The sequence below is a fragment of the Pseudonaja textilis genome, chromosome 3 (genome assembly GCF_049901715.1).
Source record: "Pseudonaja textilis isolate UNSWEBS1 chromosome 3, rPseTex1.2, whole genome shotgun sequence".
NCBI lineage: Eukaryota > Metazoa > Chordata > Lepidosauria > Squamata > Elapidae > Pseudonaja > Pseudonaja textilis.
The window spans coordinates 95972156-95999725 of NC_141992.1; the positions used below are offsets into that span (position 1 = coordinate 95972156).

The 27570-nt window shown below is 37.1% G+C and overlaps 1 protein-coding gene across 1 annotated transcript in view; it reads left to right on the top strand.

Annotated features, from left to right (window-relative positions):
• Positions 1 to 9182: 9182 nt before the first annotated feature.
• Positions 9183 to 27570, top strand: part of NMNAT2 (nicotinamide nucleotide adenylyltransferase 2) — an 86181-nt gene continuing 67793 nt past the window's right edge. Inside the window, exon 1 of the mRNA XM_087930437.1 lies at positions 9183 to 9434. Coding sequence (XP_087786563.1) covers positions 9350 to 9434 — 85 coding nt within the window. The 5' untranslated portion in view covers positions 9183 to 9349. The remainder of the gene's footprint in view (positions 9435 to 27570) is intronic.

The following is a 27570-nucleotide window of genomic DNA, read 5'->3' on the forward strand; positions in this document are numbered from 1 at the left end:
AGTGGTTCAGGCACCAGGCTAGAAAGCATATTTCTTCATAGGAAAAAAAAACCTGAGAAGTTGGTAGAACAGAGAAGAATATCAGATAAAATGTAAGGAAACTTGTACAGTGGATTTAACCATCTGATCTGCAGAGTGGTTGATGGCTTTTCTATAGATGAACAAAAGCTCTAGCATTACTAGACAGAATCCATTTGAAGATCAGGAATTGTAGAGGAGTGAATGTGTGTAAACCTTACCAAACATATTGGCTTAAGGCCACATAGTACTACAGCATCATATCATATGATTTGACCCCACTCACTCTACATTCCTACAGATTAGGTGCTGTCAGGTGAGGCACAATGGATCAAGTCCTGCTTGCCACATGATAAAAGTAGCCCCAGTGGAAAGTACAATGTAATAAGAAATGTTTTGGTTGCAAGAACCAAAATGGACCAATTAATAACCTGAGTAATATTTTAAAAAGTTCAGCTGTGAGAAGGAAAAACCAAAAAACATTGGATATAGGAAAATTATAAAATCTTGGTCTTACAAACCACTACCATGGTATTAATGTTAATTGACAGGCACAAGAACACAACCAACAGCCAATAGAAATCCAAAGAAGTGGTGACCAATGAAATTTGGGGTCACATCAGAAGCATCTCATAGACTGCTGCAGTATATGTTTCTATGGGGGAAATGACCTTAATGTTTAGTTTCTGTCCTAAAAAGGAGATGTAAGTAATTCTGTACTTTGAATTCTTTTAGCTGATAGGAAAATTTTCCTCCTTTAGAACTACAGGACTTTCCTTAATTTTCTTAATGTTTCTCTGCAGTTTTGGCACTTTCATCTTAATCTGTAAATTATCTCAGAATTTTAAATCTTCTCTGGAATATCACTTTTTCTTTTACAGCTAACAGAGTGATTCCATATGCTTCTAGTAAAACCAGCAAGGATTTGGGTTTAGTAATTTTTTTGTGTGGTTTTAATTAAATGACTTTTGTCATTGATTTTGGTTCATTTTATTATTTTATTTTTTATTATTTCATTTATTTACATTGCATTAATCATTTGATTAATCATTATATTCCACTGTAACTGATTAATTCATTATGAAATATATGGGTCATTTTGCATAATAATTTCAATTTTTTCTATGATGTCATGAGATGATCTATTAGTCCAGTACATTTTAGACCTATTTTTTTTCTGATTAATGTTGTCTTAATTTAATGTTGGGACAGTGCAGGATGTGGAAGATCAGAGAACATAGTTCTAGCATTCATAAGTGCTGTGCAAAATAAATGGGCAACTTTTTAATTTTTTGCACAACAAGCTATGCCTCCTATATGCCTTCTTTTATGAAGCATATAATGGCAGAAGCTACACTGACTTGTTCTATGTGGTGACAAGGATGGGATCAAGTATGAATCAAAAATACACGAGGCAGGATGAAAGCACCTAAGGCTGAGCGACTGGCCAGAGGCAGCTCCATGTGGTTCAATAACCATCAAGGGCACTTATGTATAAATAGACCATCACCCGCTCAAATTCTCTATTTGAACCCCTATATTGTTGCTAACTGATTCTTATTACCCATCATTGGTCAAATTCCCCTTTCAGTTTTTTTATTTGTTTTTTTTAAATTACTAACAGTTCTCATCGCTTATAACTCTGGGCAACATATAAATTTGTAGTTACTGTTTTTGTTTAGTGTTTAGCAAACCTGTTAACTACATTTGTAATGCATTTTGTTCAGTTTGAGGATAGTGGGGATTGATTTTAATGCTGTGATTCAGAGGGTGAGCAAGCATAAAGGGCATCCCAAAACATCTTGCTGAAGCGTTGTTCAATTTGTGCACTTTTCCGAAGTGTTAATTCACATTCACTATGGGGAAGTGAATTATTATGACAGATGAACCATTTGTGTGATCTGAGGTTATGATGTTCTTATGGTAGTATGAAACTAATCAAGGGCCACTTGCAACACAAATTATTCTATAGTGTTTGCTGAAAGAAAAAGAATGCACATTACACATAAGTTTTTACAAACTAGTGCAAAAAAAATTGAATAGCTATGTGTATGTCATCACTACACACAATACAGAAAGAGGAGGTGGAGAATATCCAGACTAACCTACGATAATAAGTTTAGGAAACTACTATTGGCTTCTGAAAAGAGAATTGTATAACATCTTGCTATGATCAATCCCAAAGGATCGATTTTGCCTAAGCACAATTGACTGACAAAATAGAAAATGCAGAATAGCTTTGGAACTCAAAAGCCTTTCAAGATGCAAGGCAAGAAAGCATATAACAATATAATCTTATCTGATGTTTTGATGTCCCTATCCCTGCAAATAATCACTGTGAATTTTTACAGCTAATATATAGCATTATAGTTTTGCTTGTTCACTTGATTGCAATCTACTTTGAATTTTATCTTGAAGGAAAAACAGTATTTCAATCTCAATTAATATTAATAAACTACAGATAAAGCTTGAGGTAAGGAAGCTGTACCGTACAATTTGGATGTACTTCCTGCATCTCCTCAATGTTTTTTGTACTATACAATCCCTCTTCTCAGCCACTGCTGGGTTGTACAGTTTCAGCTACAAACTTAAAAAAAAAAAAGTCAGGCACAATTTGTTTCTTAATCATCATTTCTGACATTTCTTAATCATCTTTTTGGTTTCCTGGTACAGCAGTTTCTTTCTTTGGCCAAAGAACTTGATAACGATAATGTCATTATCTATTATTATCATTATTAGCTTGATAATGCCCTCACATCCTGGACATAAATTGTTTCAACTTCTTCCCTCAAGATGACGCTTTAGGGCATTGCACATCAAAACAACTAGACACAAGGACAGTTTTCCCCTCCATGCCATCACTCTGCTAAACAACTAATTCCCACAACACTGTCAAACTACCTAATAGGGCTGTATTACTATTCTTCTTCTCATCTTTCCTATTACATTATTTCCTTATCTTCTTGTGACTATACTTTGTTGCTTGTATCTTACAATTTATATTGTTTTATTTAGTATCCTATGACTATCACTAATTCTTGTATCTTATGATTTATGATGAACGTATTTTATGATGGTTATGATCATGATTTATCATTTACATTGAGAGTTTATGCACCAGAGACAAATTCTTTGTGTATTCAATCACACTTGACCAATAAATAATTCTATTTATTCTATTCTATTCTAGTTTGTTATTCCTATTCTATTCTATTCTATTCTATTCTATTCTATTCTATTCTATTCTATACACAAAGGCTACATGCCTAATGCACAGACTGGCATAACATATGCTGTTGTACACGTGTTCAGAAAATGTAAGCATTATTATTATAATTTAAATAAGAGGCAATATATATTTTATCTTTTTGGAGAAGATCATGATTAATTGATCTGCTCAGTCTACTCTTCAAGGGCTCCTTCATAAATCTGAGGCTCCTGTTCTTTCTCTTTTTATCATTCTAAAATGGACTTGAAGGAGAATGACATTGAGAAATGAGAAACATTTTCTGTAAAAATATAGCCACCACATTCTGGACTTGCTTGGACTCTGATACAATCCAGAACCTATTTGTAGACTTATCTGCTGTGTCTGAAAATAAAGTTCTGCTAGCCTGGCCTTTCTGCAGCTTGAGTTTGATTATTTTTCATGAGGAATTTAACCATAACCTTTTCTGTCTGTTTAAAGTTCATAGCCTTCCAAATATCAGGAGCCGCTGAAATGCAATACAAAGGGATAAATGTACCCTGAGTTCCATTTCTTCCTGCTTGTTGTGATTAGCATTTTATGACATTGATCTGCTCAGCCTTTGGCTGCAGGAAAGCTTTCCAGTGAATTTCCAAAACTAAAACCAAAACTACTTCAGCCTTTTCAGAAAGTGAAAGGGGTTTTGCTGATTTGGAATGAGAGCCATTAACAGGAAATATATCTTTGATTTACTGGTATCAGGAATGAAAAGCTCTCAGACCAAAAACAAAAATGAAAATGCAATAAAAAGAAAAATCCAGTAGCATCGTGCATTAGCATTTTAAATTTCTTTTATAATACAATAAATTCGTGTTTAAACAAAATATTGGGTATTAAAGAGAGATTTGCATTCCAAATTATTATATTCTCTTTTGGTTTATGGATAATCAACCAGAAATATTCTATACATATGCATGTGTATTATGTTTGTATGTATAGTACTAGAAGTCAGATAGTGTATACATTAAGTAAATAATAACAGCTGTGACAGTGATGGAGAAAGATGACAAGAATGGCAGCTCTTTGTTGGTTTCTACATTCTTGCTTTTGCTTCTGAAATTTTACTCTGAGAAAGCATACGAAAGATTTCTGGACTTGGAGAAGGGAAATGTCAATTCATTATTTGATTGCTGCCATCTGTGGAAATTAAGTTTTTCAAAGCAATACATAAGCAAACACTGGACACCAATATTTGGACTACATATATCTCCCTTAGATCTGTCTAGGTCAGTGGTTCCCAACCTTTTTTTCGCCCCACAGCCCTAAAGAAATTTCACTTGAACCTCGCACCCCCTAAAATAAATAATAAATAAAAATGCCAACATATAGCCAATATCCTATTATTTACCTGGACTTTTCTCGCACCCCCTGGAATATCGTCTCGCACCCCCAGGGGGTGAAAGCACCCAAGGTTGGGAACCCCTGATCTAGGTGGTCACTAAAAGTCAACACTGACTTGATGGCACCTAATCAATCAATCAATCAGTTCTGCTGTGCTTTTTTATTTGGAGGAAGTATATTTGACAGGGATGAGTAAAAAATGCCAGGAGTGTTTACCAAGAATATAAACCTGCAGCAGTATTGCACAAGAAGCAAAGGTCATCATAGTGGCCCAGTAAAAGCAAACAACTATATTGAACAGAAGTGATATAGTAAGGTGCCAAAGGCTTATGACTAACAACAACAGCAAGGGCATAATTTCATAAGTTGCAGTGGAAGATAGGGGTAAACCACTCCCATATTTTACCAAGGAAATAAAATTGATAGATAAGATAAAGTGATTGAAGATATAGTCCCAGATGATCAGCCCCTTTGATCAGATGCTACTGAGGAAGATTCAGGATATTTCTTAATATTAATAGTGTTCATGATGTGGCTAGATAAATGCCTTTGGGGTGTCTAATTGCTAATACTACCATCCAAGAAATGAAAATTCAAAGCTGAAAGACAAAATTGTAACAGAAGCATGGAATATAAGAAACATGAATATGGGAAAACAATACAGTAGAAGATGAAATGAATAAAGTACACATTGATATCTTAGGCATCAATGACTTGAAATAAACTAGAATTGGACATTTTCATCTAGAACACAATGCACAATGTACACACATATATATGTATGCACAAACACAAAAAGGAACAGTGTTTTCTTAATCAGGAAGACAGTATTTGGGTATAATGCAATCAAGGGCTGAATAATATCAATTGGATTTTGCAGACAAACCTTTAATATGACATTTTTTTAAAAAAACAAGTTTTATTCAGTTTTCCACATTTTAACATCTCTTTTTAGTGAACAGCATGATTATACGTTTCACATATACATACAAGTATGACCATATTTGTATTTTGTATTTGTATTTACATATTCAATTTTTGCATACAATTTCTTATCTTAACAATGCTTTTATACATTTTCTATTTTACTGTGTTATTCCAAATACTTATTGTTTAATTCACTTATGTTAACTTCATAATCATTATACTTTAGTACTTTTAACTGTCACATTTGTATATTTCATCTTAAATTATAATTAAAAAGACTCCTTCTATAAATTGGTTTCCCCCCTGAAATATCAATATAAGTGCGCCACCTCTAAGTTACATATTCATTATCACCCCTTTTAAATCCCATTAAATGTTTAATATTATTACCTAAAACATTAAAATTAATAATCCCCTTAAAACTACATAGCATAAATAAATCAGATTCTGCGTGGTTTTTCCCCTTTTTAATTTCATAAAGTTTGTTTACAATTTCAGAAAAAAGAGATATATTAATCTACCCATTAATCCTAAACCCTAATGTTAATTTCATTTCAGCTCTCCTCCTATATCGTTTCATTTATTTCAGTATATTTAATATACATATGACAATTGTTCAAGTGTACGCTCTAACCATTGATGAAGAAGAGAAAGAAGACTAGCTTAATAGTTCACATTAAATCTGAAACTGACAGGATATTTTTGAGTGTTAACATAGTCTTCAGATAACTAAAATGATGCCAGTGTACAAAGATATTATTAGAAAGAATACATAGAAATCAAATTGATCATATCATTGGTACATGAAAATAAAAACATTTATAACTGCAAATGTGTGGCTGGGTTATAGAACAGATAATAAATTGTTCATATATCAATTCTAAGTCAAACTAAACGAGAAGAATAAAGGGAATTGGTTTCCATGATATGATTATGTGCATATGCATAAGGAATCACTTTAAAGTCCTGAGCTTCATTGATATGGAATCAGAAGAAGGTTGGGGTGAGATCAAAGACATTGTCAAGGATGAATATGAAAAGAGACTGCTACAGACAAGAAACAGAAGAAATCAAAATGAATGTCAGAACAGTTGGTGGAAATTGCCAAGAAAAGAAAGCCAAAGCCAGGAAAGACAAAGATCTTAGGAAGAAACTTAAAGTATTTCAGAGACCTACTAATTTAAAAAAACAGTATTATATTGACACCTGTAAAATATCAGAAATGGAGATTAGATGAATTTAGATTCACCACTCCAGTGGGTAGCTACAGAACTGTGGGAAGTAATCAAAGAAGAGTCAGCAAAGTAAATAGTAATTAAACTATGTCCATAGACCTGGAGAATGACAGAATTAAGTACAGGTTGGAAAGTCTACTACAAATGCCAAAGATAAATGTTTAGGAAAAGTGCCTGGATCTAATAGTTTACCAACCTCTTATAAACATTTGAAGATGAATTATTACAAATGCTACAAAAATGATGAACTCTATTCTACAGACTGAAAAGATACTAGATGGCTGGAAGAAGGCTAATATGGCATTAATATTTAAAGAAGGTCAAGACTTTATTAAAAAGAATTACCCCTTGATACATAATATTAGTTAAAAGTTATTCATGATGAGTTAAGCCAAGAGAGTGACAATAGTCTTACAGGACTTTATGCATGAAAATCAGTGTTGGTTTTTAACCTAAGAACAGGTGAGGGACAATATTAGAAATGTATTGGACATTTTGGAATACTATAGAACATAGGTCTTCAAACTTGGCACGTTTAAGACTTGTCAAGGACTTCAACTCCTAGAATTCCCAAGCTAACATGACTGGAGGAGGAATTCTAGGAGTTGAAGTCCACAAGTCTTAAAGCTGTCCAGTTTGAAGACCTCTGCTATAGTACAACACAATAAAAAACAAACTGTTAATTTTTTTTAATGCAGAAAAGGCTTTTGACAATCTGAACTGGACTTTCTTGTTTAAAATTTTGGAGGAGGAGGTGGATTTTGGTGAGGATTTAAATGGATAAAACTGATTTATACTTCAAAAGAGGCACAGATAGTTGTGAATGGAGACTTAACAAAACCATGTGGAATATAGAAGTGGACAAGTCAAGGATGTGCCTAATCACTATTGCTATTTATTTTACCTTTGGAAGTATTGAACAGAGGAATAAGACAAAATTAGAGAATTGATATTCTATGGAAGCAAAAATTGGATTTTGGAGTAGAAAAAGATTGGAAAAAGTATCAATGCTTTTGCACTTTCATGCTGAAGAAGATTCCTGAGAATACTGTGAATATCCAAGAAAATAAACAGATGGATCATAGAACAAATCAGTCCAGAGTTCTCATTTGAGCCATAGCCTCAAAGTATCATATTTTAGACACATTTTGCAAAGACATTGTTCTCTTGAGAAGTCTATTATGCTGGGAAAGTCAGAAGTAAAGAGAAAAAGAAGGCAACCAGCAGCAAAGTGGGTGGACTCAATTATACCAAATATGAATGCCTTCTTGGGAGAACTGAATGGCCAGACTGGGAACACATAATCATGAAGAAGGTCTACTAAAGTGGCCCTTATGAGTCAGCAGCAACCTGATGGCACATAATCAAAACACACCAATCACACATGCACATCTATCAAAGTGTTAATAGGAGACAATAGCCAGTTAACCTTGCCTGGGCCACCTTAACTTTTCAAAAACTAAGCAAAGGTAAGCCTGGTTGATTCTGACAAAGGAAAAGCTCCAAAGAAGCTAGCCAACTTATCCTCTAGCACAGACTACAAGGAGACAATAGTAGTGAAGCTGAACTCATCAGATCAGTAGATAAGTACAATGAGAAAAGGCATTGATGGCGGCATATCAGTGTATTTGATATAGTTTTAACAGCAGACTCATATTTAGATCTTTTCTCTTACTGGGGCTTCTTGTTTTCCTTTGTCATCTGACCTTGCTTGTGTGTGATCTCTTGGATCTCTATTCACTCTTTTTAAGATGAGATGCAGCAAGGTACAAAATGCAGACTGTGGCTGTGATTTATCCTCACCCTCACTGGAGTTGGCATTATGGATGCTGTATATAATACCATCGTGAATGAAACAGGATTTAACCACCCCCACTCCTTCCTTCCTTCCTTCCTTCCTCCCTTCCCTTCCTTCCTTCCTTCCTTCTCCCTCCGAGGGAGTGTAGCACGACATGGATTTGACAGAAAAGTTGCAGGATTGAGGTTATAAGACTAAGCATTAGCAAAGGCTCCCTCCCATTATACTTTCATTCAAGTAAGAGGATCAAAATGGGAAACATAATCTGCTTTAGTGAATATGAAGACAAGACCGGGCGTGTATTGTAAATCATTATTCTGGATTATCTCCACCAGAATATAGGAGCTTGTCTTCTTTGGGTTGTCTTTTATGCTTCCAGTCAGGCTTGAACGTAAGTATGTATTTGTCTTTTTCTCCACACCCCCCCCCACCCCTACACCCACCCCGGGCAAAACAAATAAAGCACCCCTGAGGATTTCACTATCCTGGGGGGCGAATGGAGGATATTTTACTATCTGCCTGAAGAGCCGAGACGACCCGCAGGTGCCCCAGAGTTAAGTAAACTCCTCCTGGCGCTGAAGGCGTTAAAATTGGGCGGCGTGCGGTGTGGGGTGGTGGAGGGGGGGAAGAGATGACGCTGCTTGCGTCTGGGAGCTCTTCGCCTCCCTTGCCTCTGCAGACACAGTGAGACACACACACACACACACACACACACACACAAAAGAAGAGGAGAGGCCGGGCGAGCGGAATTCCGAGGGAGCGCCAAGCCAAGCAGACGCCACCATGACCGAAACCACCAAAACCCACGTTATCTTGCTGGCCTGCGGCAGCTTCAACCCCATCACCAAAGGCCACATTCAGATGTTTGGTGAGTTCTCCGCCCTGGGCTCGGCCCTGGGCTCATCGGATCTCGCCCGGTGTTTGCTGACTGGTGCGCTTGAACGGGGTTGCTCGGGGTCCCCCCGGGGGACAGACGGACGGCGCGCCCAGGGACACTTCCTCTGGGACGCGAAGGCGGGGGTGGGGTGTTGTGGATCGGCAACGGGGCTGCGGAGACTTAAGAGGGAGCAAGGGCAGGGAACGTCCGAGAGCTTTTGCGCGGCGCTTGCCGTTGCTCGCCCGCGGTGAGGGGAGGGGCGGCGGCTCCCATTGATGGAAAGAATAGCGGGGGTGAGGGCTGTTTGGAAAACACTTAGGAGCGGCGTCAGAGGAGGGCGGGAGGAGGAGGAGGAGGAGGAGACCGGAGGGTCTTTCATCCCACCCGAACAGTACCCCAAGGCTGGGCTGAGCAAGGGAGCTTTCCAGAAGGGTTCAAGGCGGATGGGATAGCTAGAGAGAGGGTTGGATGAGGGGCGGGGATGGTAGATGTCTCCAGGCAGAAAAACCGAGGAGTAGCCTCGTTCAGTAGCCAAGGGAGGGTGGGTGGTGGTTGTCAGAGAAGGAGCGGGGTGGGGGCTTTAAGGGGGTGGTTGTTCAGGGAGTCCTTTTCCTTGGGAAAATGTCAGCCTTGCTACCTGCCCACCTGCTTCTGACGCAGAAAGGGACAGTGGAGGGGGAGGAGGCAATAACTGGACTACTTCAACACCCACCCACCCCGCCAATATGGCATAAGGGAGGGGGGGCAAAGCCCCCATTCACTGTAATGTGCATTTCACCCAGAAGCTCGGGTTTGCTCCTCTGGGTGGACTTCGCTGGGAGTTTTCATCTTAATAGCGCAACTCGGAAAAGCCTGATTATAGGATCCTTAGATATGAAAAGCAGGGTTTGTTGCACTCCTAGTTTCCTTTCTTTCAGCTGTCTGGGCTGGATCTCTACAATGTTTCTGTTATGCGTGAAACAGCTGTAAACACAATTGTGTACTTTTACCATAGGGAGTAATTTATTGTACTGGTTATGGGAGGAAGGGAGAATGGAGAATCAGAGGAGCATTTTGGAGCTCCAAAATGTGAAGAAAAGAGATGAAGAAATATTTTCGTGTACCTCTAGTAGGTCTGGAGGTTAGCTATGCTTTTAAGATACAATCTCAGGAAAAAAAAAAGTCAATGTATTGTTTGCATCTTGTCTTGTTTACTTTGGATGGAGCTGCCAAACATAACCATAATTAAAATTGCACTTTGGGGTACATACTTGGATTTTGGGTATACACAATAGTCTCAGCCCTATAAGCTTATTGGCCATACATGCTAATGTATATGCAATTTGAGAGTAAAGAATGAAAAAGTACTGGTTCAAGGCATCACTCATTTTCTTCTCTCGTTTTCCCCCCTTAATATACATTGGTGTGTGTGGCGGCAGTGGAGCTAATCCATGCTAGTGAACTGGAGTACAAAACCCCATGTGATTTGTGACGATCTTTCAAGGTCTGTTCTATATAAGATAATGGATTATAATGGCCGTTAATATGCTTTGGCAGAATAGTTAAGGTGGTTTGCTGTCCGCGGCTCCAAGTGCTGAAATGGCTTCATGGGAAGAATGATAAAGGGTAGTTTTCTCCTACCAATATCAGGGAGTTTTGAGATTGACATTTTGATGAGCTAGCCATAGGTATAATGATTGAACATAAATGGATAATGCACTTAGTTCATAAGATAATTATCTATTGTACATCACTTAAAAGTGTGTGTTTCCTATCAATGACATTTGCAAAGACAATTTAGTAAAGAATTGTGCAGCTATAACCAGCACAGGGTTTATTTATTTTATTTATATATTTGTCAAACAAGTATTAGATAACAGGTATAAGTATCAACAGTTATTAGATAACAGGTATAAGTATAAAGGGGTGTTTAACACTCAGGAAAAGCTATTCATATCCTTTCCCTCCATTTTCACTTTGGAGGTAAATATTATTTTCAGAAAACTGCATTTTAGACATTAATTTAAGTGGCACTTTTAATAGAGCCAGAAGATGACATTCTGAGCCAAATCATAGGAAAGAGTACTTTAAAAATAATGCATATACTGTGTATGTTAAAAACTACTTTTGTATCAACATTGTAATATTATCCTACTTCTTTATGTATGAGGGATGCTCTTTTGTAATATGTTTTGTAATATATTTTCAACTTTAGGAGGAGGAATAGGAATGTTTTGATTTCATACACCAATATATGCTAATTGTGCTCTGCAGTTAAAATAGATCTTCATGAGTCTAGTAATGTATGTGTTGATTGGACAATAGAGCATAATCAGAACTAAAAACTCATTCTCTTTCCCCTGTATTCTTCCAGGAGCCTGCTGAGCTTGTAGATACTTTTATTTCCATTTTTCCACATTTAATGCAACCTCTCATAAAAGATTTCACATCTGCATGCTCTCTCTCTCTCTCTCTCTCTCTTTTTAAAGAGCATGTGGTATTATTGTGATGTCAATATTTGCATACAAGAAAAGAAAGGAAGCCAATATTCCTTCTGAATAATCCTTTCATTTTTCCACCTGTCAGCAAAGTGGGGGAAAAGTCTGGTCCATATTTACCTTGCAATTATTTCTATGGAGTCCTGAGCCCCAAATTCTTGTAAAGCCTTGCCTGCTCATTTGCCAATATAATCTACTATCCATAATTCAGCTTTGTCTTACTGGTATGAGCAATTAGTTGTTCATGGCAGAGAATGGTTGTCATATAATTCAAGAATCTCTAGAATTGTCCTTGAGGACCAGATAATAATGGAAATAGTAATCCACCAAAACAAAGGGGCTAAGGGAATAGGCATCTATGATATCGATCAAATTTTAATATCATCTTTGAAATCATCCCAGGTGAAATGTAGCATGCCTTCCTTCCTTCCTTCCTTCCTTCCTTCCTTCCTTCCTTCCTTCCTTCCTTCCTTCCTTCCTTCCTTCCTTCCTTCCTTCCTTCCCTGAGAGAGTAACTGAAAGTGGCTCTAGCATTGAATGTTGTCTTTTTAATTACACATAATTTGATTGGTGATATTATTTTGTTCAAAGTAATTAGCATCCTTTCAGATACAAGTCATCATATACATCTTAAGACATAAATTAATTATAGTGTCTTGTAAGCTGGGGTGGGCATTTATTTCACTAAAAAAAAATCTAAATTTTAGATTTTTCAGCTACCCAAACAGACATTTGTTCCTATTAAACTTTCTCACTTCCTTTCTTGTCTTTTATGGTTCCATATCATCAACATTTGGATAGTATGCTGCTTAGAGCAGCTGTATCTGCAAATGTTCCTCTGTTAAGAATGACACAGTTTTATACCTTATAAACATAAACTGAAGCATAATAGTGATGGAATATGCTCTGTGATGGATAATAATTCTGATTTATTGTATTGTATGGAATTCAACTAAATAAATCATGCCCAATGCAAGGAACAAAAGCAGTATATAAATGTTAGAAGTTGTTGCTCTTGTTACTACTGTTGTTGCTATTACTATGTTTAGAATTATGGTAATATTAGATATGGCCATATTTTAACAAAGTGTGAAGGTAATGTGCAAGAGATTGGTGCATAATGAAAGTATAGCTTCCAGCAAAGAGTATGAGAGGAGAGCCAGTTTGATCTAGTAGTGAAGGCACTAGCCTAGAAACCAGGAGGCTGAGAGTTCTAATCCTGCCTTATGCACCAAAGCTAAGCGGGTGACTTTGGGCTCCACTGTCTCTTAGCCCATAACATCAGGCTCGAGTAACATGTCAATTGGTCAATTTCTGTCACAATCTCTGAAAAAGAAGGTTTTGGGGGGGGTGTTATTTGGGGGAAGATGCTAGGAAAGGGGCGGGGAGGAGAAGGGGAGATGAAATGTAAATTTATAGAAATGTAGATTTAGGAATGGTGAGTTCCTGCTTAGCACAGGAGTTCAAATTAAAATATTTTGTGACTTGATGATGATGATGATGATGAAGATCTTGTGGTGTTTTTTTCATTTTAAAAGACAGAGAAGTTATTTTAAAGAAAACATGGAAGGGGAATGCTTGGTTTTAAAAGGTTTTATGTGAGGATATATTGTTGAAGTTTTGTCATTAATATCACATGGGGACTGGCACATGTCTGGAACTGAAGTAACTATTAGAAGGATAAGAGAAGAAGCAACGTCCTCTTTTAGATCTGTGAAAGGGTAATGGTACTGCAGCAACTGATTGCATCTGCTCAGAAGCTGCTCTGCAATAAAACTGTTTTGTCCTACCATTCAGTGATCCAGGACTTGGTTTTTCCTTTTCTCTCTTGGTTTTTTCTTTGGGGTGGGGGGGTGGGATTAGGTAAAAAAAATGGAGAAATGAGAACCAATAATATCTATTGCTCCCTTTATTATCTTTTCTAAGCCTTTGACAGGACATTTGTTTTTTTGTTGCAGCATAGCTATCCCTTTGGGAAATGTTATTTTAATAATTTTCAATATCTATCACGTGATCTTGCTTCATTCTGCACTTTTGCACCCTTGCATCCAAGAGCGGTGTCACTTTTGCCTTCTCCAATAACACTGTAAAATAAGGGTGCCTATGAAAATTATCTGTGATCCTATAAATATTTTTGTAGTATTTATTTTTATGTTCCAGATATTATGACAATAAATGACTGCAGTAAAAGGCAAGTATACTCTACTTTTCCTTTTTAGCAACAGAGTATCATTTGAGGTATGGAGATTGAGACAATGTTCATGGATATAAAAGTTTGATGGATGATATTATGTAAGTCAAGCAGAATATAAATTTAATTATTATCAATAGAAGCATATGGTAACTATGAGAATAGTATTGATGATTGTATTGACATATGCATTTCTAAATCTGGTTGTAATTATTGGGACTGCTGTTTGAATTAACTTTTACAATTGACATTGGTATTATTCATTCTGTACTTTTATTCCATCAATTATAATGATTTCTGTAGCGGAAGAAAAATGTCTTAAGTTGTTGCATTATGTACTAGAACAAAGCACGAAACATTTTCTTTGGAACAGTTTCACCCAGAGGCAAGAATATCCCTTTTTTTCTTAAAGGCTAGTCAAGATCTAGTTATTTTGGAAGGTTAGAATGTATTGTCCTGAATGAGATGCAGTACCACAAATGTTGTATTTTAGGATGAGATAATTATAGTAGGGCACATACATTTTGTCACTGTTCATTGTTTTATTTGTAATTATGTGTATTTATTGAATTGTAAGCTATTTAGATTTGGTTAAGGCTATATAAAAATCTAATAAATAATAGGAAGATTATGTATAATGAATTCAATAATTAATCTCTCTAGCCTACTCTTGTAGGCCATGGTATAGTTCTGATCAGAGGGAACAAAGTCTCTAATAAAGGTCTGATCCAGTGCAATGATTTAAGAGGCAAGGATCCTGTTCACAGAACCGGGATCTTTGGTTGCAAAGTCTATACCCAAAATATGACTTTGAGGCCTTTGCCAAAAGTAATCCTGAGTCATGATTTCATTGGGGGAAAAAAGAGTTTTTGCTTGAAATGTGATGTGATTCTAGTCTGGTATGAGTCATTTACATCTGCACTAGATGTTGAAGTCATTGAGTAATGAGCAAGCAAATTACTCAAATGTAGAACAGTTGAAACATGGAATTATTCCAATTATAGTTCTAATATAATGCAATTTTCCTTCTGATAAGCATGGATATGTGAACTAGCCAAATTGGACTTATTATTCTGAAATGCCAATTAAATTATTTATATTGTACAATTTTTTCTAATTCACACTGATAGAAATAATTAATTTTAAAATAATTTATTATTAGTTGAGTTCTCTTATATACGTATTCCATGCTCTTTTCCAACCAGTTAGAATTCAGGTAATTGTTTTAATAACTGTAAACTGAGCTTTCTACCAACAGGAAGGATGAGCTGATGTTACACCAAACTCCTTTAAATATCTGTCTCTATCTTGATTAGAGTTCTGACTTGTTTCATTTATGAAGCACAATTCCTACAGACTTCATCAACAGTAATAACCTTTCTAGGTATAGAAATTAAACGACCAAGAGCTTACCTCATACAAAAAGAAAAAGAATAATCTTCCAGAACACAACCAAAACCATGTTTAACATGTAAAGCACGTGTATTACTTATTATTCACTGTAATTCTTTTTCCTTGTGATTTGTGAAGACTCTCTTTCTCTGTCTGTATTTAGAAAGTCTAGTTAATTCCAGATGAGGAATAGCTTTTCTCAGAATTGAACTCCAATTATGTCCCAAGGGATAATAAGATAATAATGTTAATGAATATTCCTAGAATTCTTTTTCAAAGTTGTGTCTGTACCATTATTTGAGTGCTGGGGAAGACTGTATGAAGGGAGACACCAGAAATGCATTTGCACAATTCAAAAGGATTTGAAAACTATATTCTACTCATAAAAAGCATGATCAAAAGCAATCAGGGGAAAGAACTGTCTGACCAGCAAGATATCAAGAACAGTTGGCAAGAATATAGAGAAGAGCTGTATGGCATAAACAAAGAGATTCAGCAGCCCTCCCCACAGGAAGAAAGTGTGTGGGCAATGAGTCAACTACCAAACAACAAGATTTCAGGTGTTGCTATCCCTACAGAATTGCTGAGGCCTGTACACCCACAATCACCACAGCCTTGTGCCAGAAAATCTGGGGAATGAATAATGGCCACAGGATCAGAAACAATCGGTATTCATTCCATTGTCAGAAAGGGGTGACTCCAAGGATTGCTCCAATTACCACACAATTGCTCTCATCCCTCACACTTGCAAGATTCTCCTTAAGATCATACAACAACTTCTGGTGCTGACCATTGAAAGACCAGGCGTTCAAACTGGCTTCAGAAGAGGTGATGACAGCTGTGACCATACTGCAAATCTATGCTGGATCATGGAAAAATCTCAAAAACATCAAAAGTCAGTCTATACATCCTTTACTGACTACAAGCAAGTTTGTGATTGAGCTGATCATGATCAGCTGATCAGCTGTGGAGAGACTTAGAAGGCCTGGGGTTACTAACACATCTGGTCAAGTTGGTGCAGTCATCATACACAAATCAGGAAGCCACTGCTTGAGCAGCATATGGAGACACTAACTGGTTCAAGATGGAGAAAGGAGTGTGGTAAGGCTACATTCTTTCAGATTTCTTATTCACTCTGTATTCTGAATTGATTACAAGTAAGCTGGATCCTGAAGAATTAAAAAGGAGAAAAAAATGGAGGGAGGAACATCTATAATCTTCATTATGCTGATGATACAGCTCTCTTTTCAGAAACTAAAGAAAGTCTGAAACATGGTCGTAAGGATTAAAGAAAGTGAGAAACATGGCATCTTTTTGCAAGGAGTGGAAATGTCAAAATAACAATTGACAATGAAGAGATTGAATGTGTGCAAAAATTCACTTTCTTAGGATGCAGATTGATCAAAGCAGCGAAAAAGGTCCAGAAATAAAGTGTTAAATTGCCCTGGTTTGCACAGCAATGCAATGATAAGCATGAGTCAAGTATGGAAAAGCAAGGATATCAGCCTGGCAACTAAATGCAGATTGTTTGCATTATTGTGTTTCCCATAGCTACCTACCTTGGACCATGAAAAAAAAAAATAAACAAGAGGAAAATCAATTTGTTCAGGCTGTGGTGTTGGGGTAGGCTCCTTGGAATACAAAGGAAATAAATAAGCAAGTACTGGACTGTATAAAATCAGATGCATCACTGGAAAGCAAAACTCAAAAAATTCTACCTTTTTTCAGCCATGTAATGTGCTCAAACTCACTGGAAAAGGCAGTTATGCTTGGAATGGTCAGCAGTAAAAGGAAATGAGGAAACCAGAACCCATAGTGGCTAGACATCATCAAAGCCAATACCAGCCAGAGCATAAAACACCCCCCCTGAAAATATTCATTTAAAAAAGTTGGAAAATGTGTGGAGAGCCGGTCCATAGAATCACTGTGAATTGGACATGATTGAACAGATAGCATCATCATCATATGTTATATTTCTAATACAGTCTTACAAATATTTTACAAAGATGTGATCCTTAAGTAAAGAGATATCAGATAGGTATAGATACAACTAACGCTATTATGTTAGTGTTGCCAATATAATCAACAGGTCTTTATTAATAATATATTAGATACCCCGCTTCTGTCGTGTTAAATGTATTTGGTGTGGGAGCTACCATATAATGAAAGTGATAAATATATTTACCATTCTTTAAACAACCTACAAATTGCATAAATTACTTCCTGGCCTATTTTCAAACTATAGGAAAATTAATGAATTAATGTCCGCTTTCCAATTTGTAATATTTACTAAGTTTTAAAAAGTTTTCCCATTTCCATGTACCAGTATGACAGTCCAAATTTATGTCTACTCAGCAGTAATACTCATTAAATTAAGTAGGATGTGTTCCTCAGGTAATTGTTCATAGGATTAAAGTCCTGGTAATCTGTGATCTAAAGCAGGGATCACCAGCCTTTTGGACCTCAGGGACCACCAAACTCATAATTTTAAATCCCACGGACCACTGTATGAATTTTGACTGATGGTGGCTTGCTGATGTTGGTGGGAAAGTCAATCCCATATTCCAGAGCTGCAGTAGTCACAAGATTTGCCCTTTGGATTCTAAAGCGAAAGAAACAGCTGCTTGCAAAGTTTTACTATTACTCACCAAGCCACAAATCTTTTCTTAGAAATCACCAAATCTGACTACTTACAGTACAATCCTGTATTAGGATTATTTTGCAAATTGCTAGCATTGAGAAGACCATTAAATTCCACAGTAATTCACATTAGAAGTTTTTCAGTCAGAAACATAGTCCCAAAAGAAAAAAAGCACGTCTAAGTGAACTGAATTAAGCAGATTATTGAATAAGTGTTAATTTGTTCTTTCCCTTTGCTTTACTGCTTGAATTAAATAATTGGAAGAAAAGATGTGAATGCCACCAGCAGAACTGCAAATGGAAACTTAAAAAGGGTAAAAATAATTATTAGGCTCTTCCCCATGAGTGTTTTTCTGAATTAAAACTGAAGTGGCATTGAGAATTATACATTGCAAATATTGTATATGGATGGCAAAAGTAAATGTCGGTTTTCTTCTTTTTACAATATATCTAAAAATAATACTCTATCAGGTGTTATGTTTACTACCTGTAAGATTAGAGATTGCAAGAGCTATTTATGCCTCTTTAAAACATTACATATGGTTAAATATTTATTTAGCAGAAGTTTTTGTCATTCTGTGATATAGTTGTTTCTGGTGAAACTCCATGTTTCTCTGTAGCTTCCATACATATATTAAAAATAATGTAAGTGCATGGGTTTTTTTAAAAAAATAGGGAACTATACATTGATCAATGAACAAGAAAAGCAAACAGGAGTCTTTTGTGGGAGAATTCAGTCAACTTCAAACAGTATGCACAGTGAAGAAAACTTTGTTCTGAATTCAACTGTACATGCTAGAAATGCAAGGTTGCAGAGAGAGTTTCTAGACTGGAACATATCAGGGAAGGTGAGAAGTTGTTCAATTGAATGGGTGAAGCTCCTTAAGAGGGCAGAAATGGAACTGAATCCCAAGAACACAAACCAGAAGATAAGTGAAAGCATGTGTCCCAGCAAAGCAAGAATATTAGGAGGTATCCAGTGCCATTGGGAGTTCAGAAATAGATTCCCATTTTTGAAGACAATCCTCAACTATCTGATGAAGCCTTGTCAACCCTAGCTTTTGGGGAGACTGGGTCCTTTGAGTTGAAGGGAAATGAAACCCTAGTTGGTAATCATTGTACTATTAGTGGAAGGAAGAAGCTGCAAGTTGGGGAAGATAAGAAGAGGATAAAATCATGGGTGGGCTGATTTGCACTGGTTCAGGTGAACTGGATGTTAATTTTACACCTAGGTCACTGAACCAGTAGTTCAGCCGACTGGCTGGCCCTGCCCACCCCGCCCCGGCCCTCCCAGGAGTCTCCATGTGCCCCATTTTGGATCCCAGGTAAGTGCAGGGCACACACACAGGCTTGGGGAGGGCAAAAATGGGCCTCCCAGAAGCTCTAGAAGGCCGGAAACGGGCCTGTTTCTGGCCTCCAGAGAGTCTCTAGAGCCCGGGAAGGGGGAAACGGGCCTCCCAGAGGCTCAAGGAAAGATTCCGGAGCCTGGGGAGAGGGAAAATGGGCCTCCCAGAGGCTCTGGAAGGCTTCTTGGAGGGCCTCCGGAGCCTGGAGAGGCCATTTTCACCCTCCTGGAGGCTAGAAGAAAGCCTCTGGAGCCCAGGGAGGGCAAAAACTGCCCCCCTACTGTGGTGCAGGAGGCTGACTAGGCCACAGCCACCCTGGCCAGCAACCGGGCAGAGAACTGTTTGCTAAATTTTTTGAAGCCCACCTCTGGATAAAACACTTAGCTAATTTATATCAGTCCAAGTCTCCAGGTCTGTAATGGTATGTAGGAATGAAAGGCACAGATATAGTATAGAGAAGACTTGGCTTGACTGAATAATGAAAAGGATCTGCATGTTCTTTAGGAGATCAAAAGTTAAATATGAGATTCCAGTGTGATGCAGCTACTAAGAAGACAATTTTGGTATAAACTAATAAGCAGATTCCAGATAATGGAAAATAATTGTCCCAGCCTTCTCTGTTTTGGTTAGGCCCTACATAGAATATTACATCCTTGGGACTTCAATCTAAACATGGCATCAGCAAGCTAAAATTAGTTCAGAAAAACCAAGATGATAAAGGAACTGAAAACTGTCCCAAGACAAGCAGTTAAAGGAATTAGGTATATTTAGATTGCAGAAGTAAAAACTGAGGGGACATGTGATCGCAGCCTTCAAATATTTGAAGGGCTATCAAAGAGATGGGGAAGTGGATTCTTATCTGTTGCCCCAAATGGAAGGACCAGAACCAATAGGTTGAAACTACAAGGAAATATATTCTGGTTAGGAGGACAAGAGCTGCTAACTCTTGTCTTGGGCAAATCATGAAGTGATATGTTCACCTTTACTAGAGGTATTCATCTAGATAGCTGTCTGTCCAAAATGCTTTAGAAGATTCTTCACTAAGTAGAAGGTAGAACAAGAAACGCTCTGAGACCCCAGTATTATCTGAACCTATCTGAATGCTGGTTCAATGAAAACAATTCTTTCTGCATGTGGAAAAACCAGTGTTTTTTCTAGTGACCTTCGCTGAATCTCTTCTAGCGAAGAATCTCTTCTTATTTGGTTTGTGAGGTGTCTCTCTCTTTGTGTGCGGGTATGTGGAGCCTTTATATGTGGTAACCCATTTCACACATCTGTAAACTTTGGTGAAACTATCTAGGAAAATATACAATATGTGATTCTTCTAGTTGTGTGCATAGGTATTTACTGTGGTGGTTTAGCAGTATGAGCAACTAGGATGTGTACACTGTGCCCCTCTTCATAATAATGTAATAAAACTTTTTTTATCCTGCTGCTGAAGGAAAAATAATATACAAGAATACAATGGTAAAATGTCCCTTTCAATGCAGAATGATTCTTTAATCAATAATTGTGCTGCATTCTAAGGACACAAAAATGCTCTTGAATAAAAATTCTCTTGAATAAAAAATTTCTACCTGCAAATAAAAATTTCTCTAAGATATTGTCTTCAAAACATCATTTCTTCTTATAGGAGGCATTTAGGTTTGAACATTAAGTTTCTGTAATTTATTAGTCTGGTATTTTTAAAGGAGCAATATTTTCTATTATTCCTGGTAATGACAGTGGAGCATCTTGTACATTTTTTTTGCCTTAAATATGACTATCAACTTGGGATGTTTGGGGTTTTCTTTGACAATGACTTTTTTGGTTGTTGATGAAAAGAACAAGAGGAATAGATTTCTTGAAAATGCTTGGCGTTACTGAGAGTTCCATTTTGTTACTAGATTATTGTAATAAAATAATAATACAATAAAGAAATAAAAGGTTCTGAGATCTGACAACAAAGATGGAATATTTACATCGCTTGATATCACCTGAAGCACAACTTTATTCAGTAGTTCACCCAGTCAGCAAATAAATAGCTATGATGTCCCTGCAGGTATGATGCTTTTCCATTACTCTGTAATGCTTCATGCATTTGATCATGACTCTCTTGAAGTAAATTCATTCTCTCCTTCAGTTTTCAACTCATTTTATTCAAGTGAAAAAAAAAACAACAACCTGTGAGATATAGTTCCTAGGGTTCTTGAAGGATGGATGAGATACAAATATACAAAATACTTTTGAAGATAATTAGAAAAAGAAAAGAAAAATAGTTTGAGACATTAAAAATAAACACGATCTGTGGAATATTTTAAAAAAAGAAACAGTTGCTAATACTTTAAATCCAAGAGCTTGACTAAAATGAGAACTAGAATCTCTTAGGTGACAAACATCACCAAACAACTCTACTGTATTTCAGTCACACAGATGTCTTTTCATGTTAAACAGACTGGATGCTCAGAGGGTGTGAAAATGAATGGTATGGCTGTGAGGCTTTTGCATTAGCATATTTTTGCATACATTTCTATTGAAGGAAAATAAAACGCAATTTGAAAAAAAAAACCATTTGGATTTGCATGGATGCTATTTTGGGTAATTATTTTGTCATTAATTGTGTGAGAAGTCTTATTCTGGCAATAAGATGACAAAAGGTATTACGAAAGGGAGATTCTTTCCCAAATAAAATTATTCTCCGCTATAAATCAACCTTAGACCTTGCCAAGTCCCCTTTTTAATTGTTACTTGTTTGCCAATGGTAAAAATGAAACGAAGATGGGTGTTGATTTAGGTAAAACCCCATTGGTGTGTTAAAAGCACTGCAAACTTTAATCAAATGAAATCAATCTATACTTATCCAATCTGCTGCAATATAAGAAGCCTAAAGTTCTGTACAGTTTTTGACCATATGAAGAAATACTTCTCCCATTTTTCATCCCTATAGATGCCTTCATATTTGTTCTTGATTCAGACAGAAACTCTTCATCCATATGTTCAAAATCATTCTTATTCTTTTATTTCTCTGTCCTCATATCCTTCTAAACATATATGTTCCAGCTCTAAATCCCTCTAGTGTTGTCTCCCATCTAAAAAAAAAACCACCTTCCTTGTAAATGTTCAGTTCTTCTTCTATGATGGCTCATTCCTTTTGTCTCTCTTTCTCTCTCTCCAGTAATTTTATTAAAAATTACAATTACAAAGATAAAACCTAATACATACTAAAAATATAGAAGGTGTAGAAAAAAATAGAAAAATAAAAGGAAAAACAACTATATAGTAAAGAAAAAGAAAAGGAATCTATAAAGTAATTTCTTCTCCATTCATCATAAATATAAGCAATTTTAGCAAATGATCTCAAGTCCTTAAATAGGTAAAGATAAAGATTTCCCCAGTCCAGTAATGTCCGACTCTAGCAGGGTGGTACTCATCTCATTTCTTGGCTGAGGGAGCCAGTGTTGTCTGAAGACATTTCCATGATCATGTGGCTAGCATGACTATTGTCATGCCCCTATCAGAATCTGAATCTGAGGAGTAAGACGAACAGCTGATAGGGAGTGGGAATATGGCTCCATTGGCTGTGGAGGAGGCTGGGGAAGGACGAAGTCCAGCTGGGCAGAGTGGGGGAGAGATAGAACAAGGGAGAGGGAGTTCAGAGGAAGACCTAGGCCCACCCCCTCTTCATCCTAGGGCATGCAGGGAGGAACAGAGAAGAGAGCAACATGGGTTGCGTGGCTTACATGGGAAGAAAGGGCCCTGATTCCCTTCATTAGCTACACCTGGGAATGAAAGTTTATAAGAACGGAATGCTGAGAGCGGCAGCTGCTGGGAGCAAACATGACTTTATCCTGTGTTTTCTTTGCTTATCTGTGTTCCTGGCATCTTTTCAAGCGTGTGAGTTTTGCCGTGCCTTCACATCTGGAATTCTTGCTCCTGTCCTGCCAAACTAATTACCTCAGTTTGGCTTGATTTGACTTAAAGTTACAATTTTTGTTGACCATGTTTTGGACTTGATTCCCTGCAGTTAAAGGCTGTTCCTGGGAGAGTTTTTCTCCAACCAGAAGTTAACCTGGACATTGGGGGCAAAGTTGGAGCTATTAAAGGAACTCTTATTGATTATCTGACTGTGTTGCCTTTGGGTCATCACAACTATACACTGAGGTGCACAGAACACTATTTACCTCCCCACCAAAGTGGTACCTGTTTATCTATTTGCATTTAGATGTTTTTCAACTACCAGGTGGGCAGGAGCTGGAGCAAAGTCAGGAGCTCACTCAGTTGCATGGTGCTCAGGTCTTAAACCCAGGCTGTCATTTTTCCAGCTGACAAGCACAGTGTCTTTAACCACTGAGCCATTATACTCCCCAACAAGTTCTTAAATACAAGTCCTTAAACCTGTATTTAAAACCGATATTAGAAGAACTATGAAGAGCTGGTTTATTCACCAGCTCTCCAGTCCACTGCAATCATTGGCTCTCTTTTAGTGGAGACATCTTCACCATTTCTTCCTTGGATGTCTTTCTTCTCATCCCTTCTTTCAAATATGGCATTTATTGCTGTTCTTTAAGGCTACCTTATTCTCAGATAATTTCAACCATCCAAAACTATATCTCTTGCCTCTCATGTTGCTATTCTACTTGTTTGCAAGACTTGAATAATCTCTCTTGTCTCAACCTCTTGGGTAAAAACCTCCTGGTCACCTGGCCCCCATTTCAGCACATCACTAGTCATCTTGTTTTTAATTGCAAGGCTCTACCTTCCATCTTTCCTTTCTTTCATATATTCATTCATTTGACACAACTCTTCTTTTATATTCCATTTTTCTCTCTTCCATCGTTTTATTATAATTAAAGGTGCACTGTCTGTGCCATTTATTATCTGTGCTGGCATGCTGGCTGTCAATTAACAAGATAGAAAGTTGGGTGCCTATCACAATGTAACTATGTAATTTAGACACAACTTTTATAAAAATAAAGGCATTTTACCTATATTCTTTTTCCAATTTACTTTATTACAATTGCCTATCAAGATGCTAATTGTAACATAGTAACAGGTTTGGCACAGTTGAAACCAGGAATCCAATAAACAAGCAACAAATCTGAAAGAAATGGCAGGAGACAAGGTGAGGTAGAATTCAGACTTCAAAGTATGGCAAGTTACGCACAATTGAGTGAAGTTTGAAAAGTTGTTCCTTATGTTTTGTCTAAAGGAGTAAGACCAGTATACTAAATAAGCCCAGCTGATCTTTCATCCATTATATAGCTATGGCAGTTTACTCCTCAACATAGGCTCTTCTGCAAATGTGCTTTTTGAGAAGTCTCTACAATCTACAGAATCCTATTCTCTTTCTTATATCTATCACATGCCTCTGCTTAGAACTGGGTGACTGGACTTTGTAATCTAAGGGGCTGTCACTGGGTACAGGCAAGACATCTTAGGGTCTTGCTGCAATTGTCTCCACCAGATGGAGTCATTGGTTCTGCAGCTATTGGAAATATGACACCAAGACTATTGTAACTTGGTGAACCTGCCTCCTCTTCCTGACCATCCTTCTTATCAGACAACATGTCTAACAGACATAATCTGTGTCTCAAATGGCCCCTCCAAAACTACAGATGCATGCAGCCCTTCCAGTTGTAACTCCCGAATTGTAATTTGTAATAGGGAAAGAAAAGTATTAAACATATATGTAGAAAGGTTTTAACCAACAGTCTAAGACTTTTGTTATACAGGTGGATGTTAGGACAAAAAAGCCAGTGAAACCAACCTATGGTTAGCTGATACCATGTTCTACTCAGAATGTATTGACCAGTTGTCTGTTTGTCTGTCTGTCAGTCTCTTTTTTTTCATGGAAGTTCTTTTCCATCAGAGAATAATATACAGTAAGAGTTGTATGTAGGAGCATTTGACCTATTTTTTTCCTTTCTTTTCTTTCATATTCTAAAATTCACCTTTTATATTTAATATTCTCTTAACTAAATAAATAATAAAGCCACCAGCCATGTTAATCTAGCTTCTGCCATGAATTCATACAAAATTCATACAAAACCGATGCTTTCACTGATGAGAATTTGTCTACTTCTTCAGCCCACTTCTCAGTGAATCACTAGAGAACTATGCGTGATGTCTCTTGATTCGATTTCCAAGACTAACAGAAAAGCTTTGGTTTGTGTAGGTGTCCCATAGGCTGTAAGTCACATGCTGTCACTGTTTTGTTCCATATTTTTATCTAATGTATATCTTAGACACAGCCATATGCTTTTTTTAAAATAAGCTGTCAGATCGCCAGGAAATTGATTTCTGGTAGCGAAAAAAATAGTAGAATTAGGGGAGGGAAAGAGTAGACTATTGTGATTTCTGTGTCTGATTTGTCATCTAAAACTAGTACTCCTCAATTTGGATTTGGAAACTGTTGTCAAGGGACCAATCCCTTATTTGTAGTTTATCTATGGATGAAGACTTAACTTTCTGGAAAAAAAAAACACTGGAGTAATTTCTTAAGGAAAAGTCTGATTTTCATTATTAAAAAAAAATAAAAATTGCTAGGCTTTCCTTCTTCTTTCTGGCTTGCAATGAATGGCACTTAAGTTACAAACCAAATGAAATACAAGTGAAACAACCCACGTGCCAGTTCTGATCACCCCTCTATAATGTCAGTTCAAAGCCACTGGTGAATGGCATTGTCCTGATCTGGGAGTTGCTATGCGTTATATGTGGTTGCTGGTTTCTTTCAACACTTTATCAGTCAGCAGAGAAATTGTGCACACCATAGGCACAGTCTGACTTCTAGATTCTGTCTTTTCAAGGCCAGTTTGTTTGCCCTTGACATAGGCCTAGAGAAGAAAGATGTAGATCCTGTCATGATTTGGACCAAACCAGATCCTATGCATCTATCTTTACGGACTTCAAGAAGTGATTGAAATAGACAAATAAACCAATACAAGCCCAGTTCACCACCCCTCATTTATGCTCTGTACCAGTGCTCTTCAAATTTGACCATTTTAAGACTTGTGGACCTCAACTCCCAGAATTCCTCCTCCAGTCATGTAAGCTCAGGAATTCTGGGAGTTGAAGTCCACAAGTCTTAAACTTGCCAAGCTTGAAGACCCTTGCTTTATACCCTGCCAAGTGGAAAAGGAGGGCTGCTATCTTTAAGGCAAAGTCATCTTTATTTTTAAAACAGGTAACGGTAATCATGCTTGGCAGTTAAGCTAAACGACAACTTAAATAAGACAGCAGATCTGTTTTCCTCTTCTTTATCTTGTTGAGGCCCTGGAGCGAAGCTGGTGTCAAAACAGAATTGGAAGATGGGGCAAATGACAAGTATGAAAAAGATTCAGAAAACAAAGTGGTAATTGAGTTAAAAATGATGGTAGAAAAACACAGCAGTGGAAGCTGGCAGGGACCAGAATGGGGTGGGCATGCCTATATCTCTCAGGTCTCCCCAAAGTCTTCTGAACATACGTACCATTGGTTACCACTTCCCTGAATGGTATTGGGATAAGGGAAAAGGTACTATTACTAATTACAAGCAAATGTGGAGGATAAAATAAGGCAGTGTCATAGGACCAAGATTAAAACTGGCGGTGTTAAGTTTGAGCAATGAGAGGCTCTTGAGTCCTCAGGACATAACAGGCGGTGTCAGCATAGTTAAGTATACATGCAGACAGAACTATAAAGTAAGAATGAAAGATTCCTTTTTTCCCTTTGATTTGTGAAAAGCTTTGCAGCAAATAAAAGATTTCTCTCTTGTGTGAGGTTTTATTGCAAATCCTTGCGAACAGGAAATAGTACAAATGCAGCAAAGCAGGCAGAAAATGGGAAAGGAAGCTAAATTCTCTTTCTTAAAAAAATTTCTATTTCACCTAAGCTTGCATAATGCATTGCAAAAATTTTAAAAATTGAAGAAACACTAGACATAGGTTATAGAAAAATGGGTGAGACACAAGGCATCATATTTTTAATTCTCAGGAATTTAGTATTCATAGAAGTCATTAAATAACTAATATAAACATGATTTCCAAAAATGGAGTCTAACTCTGCTTTAAAGCTTTATTTTACCATGATGGTCATCTTTGAATCTTACTCATTAACTTACCTCT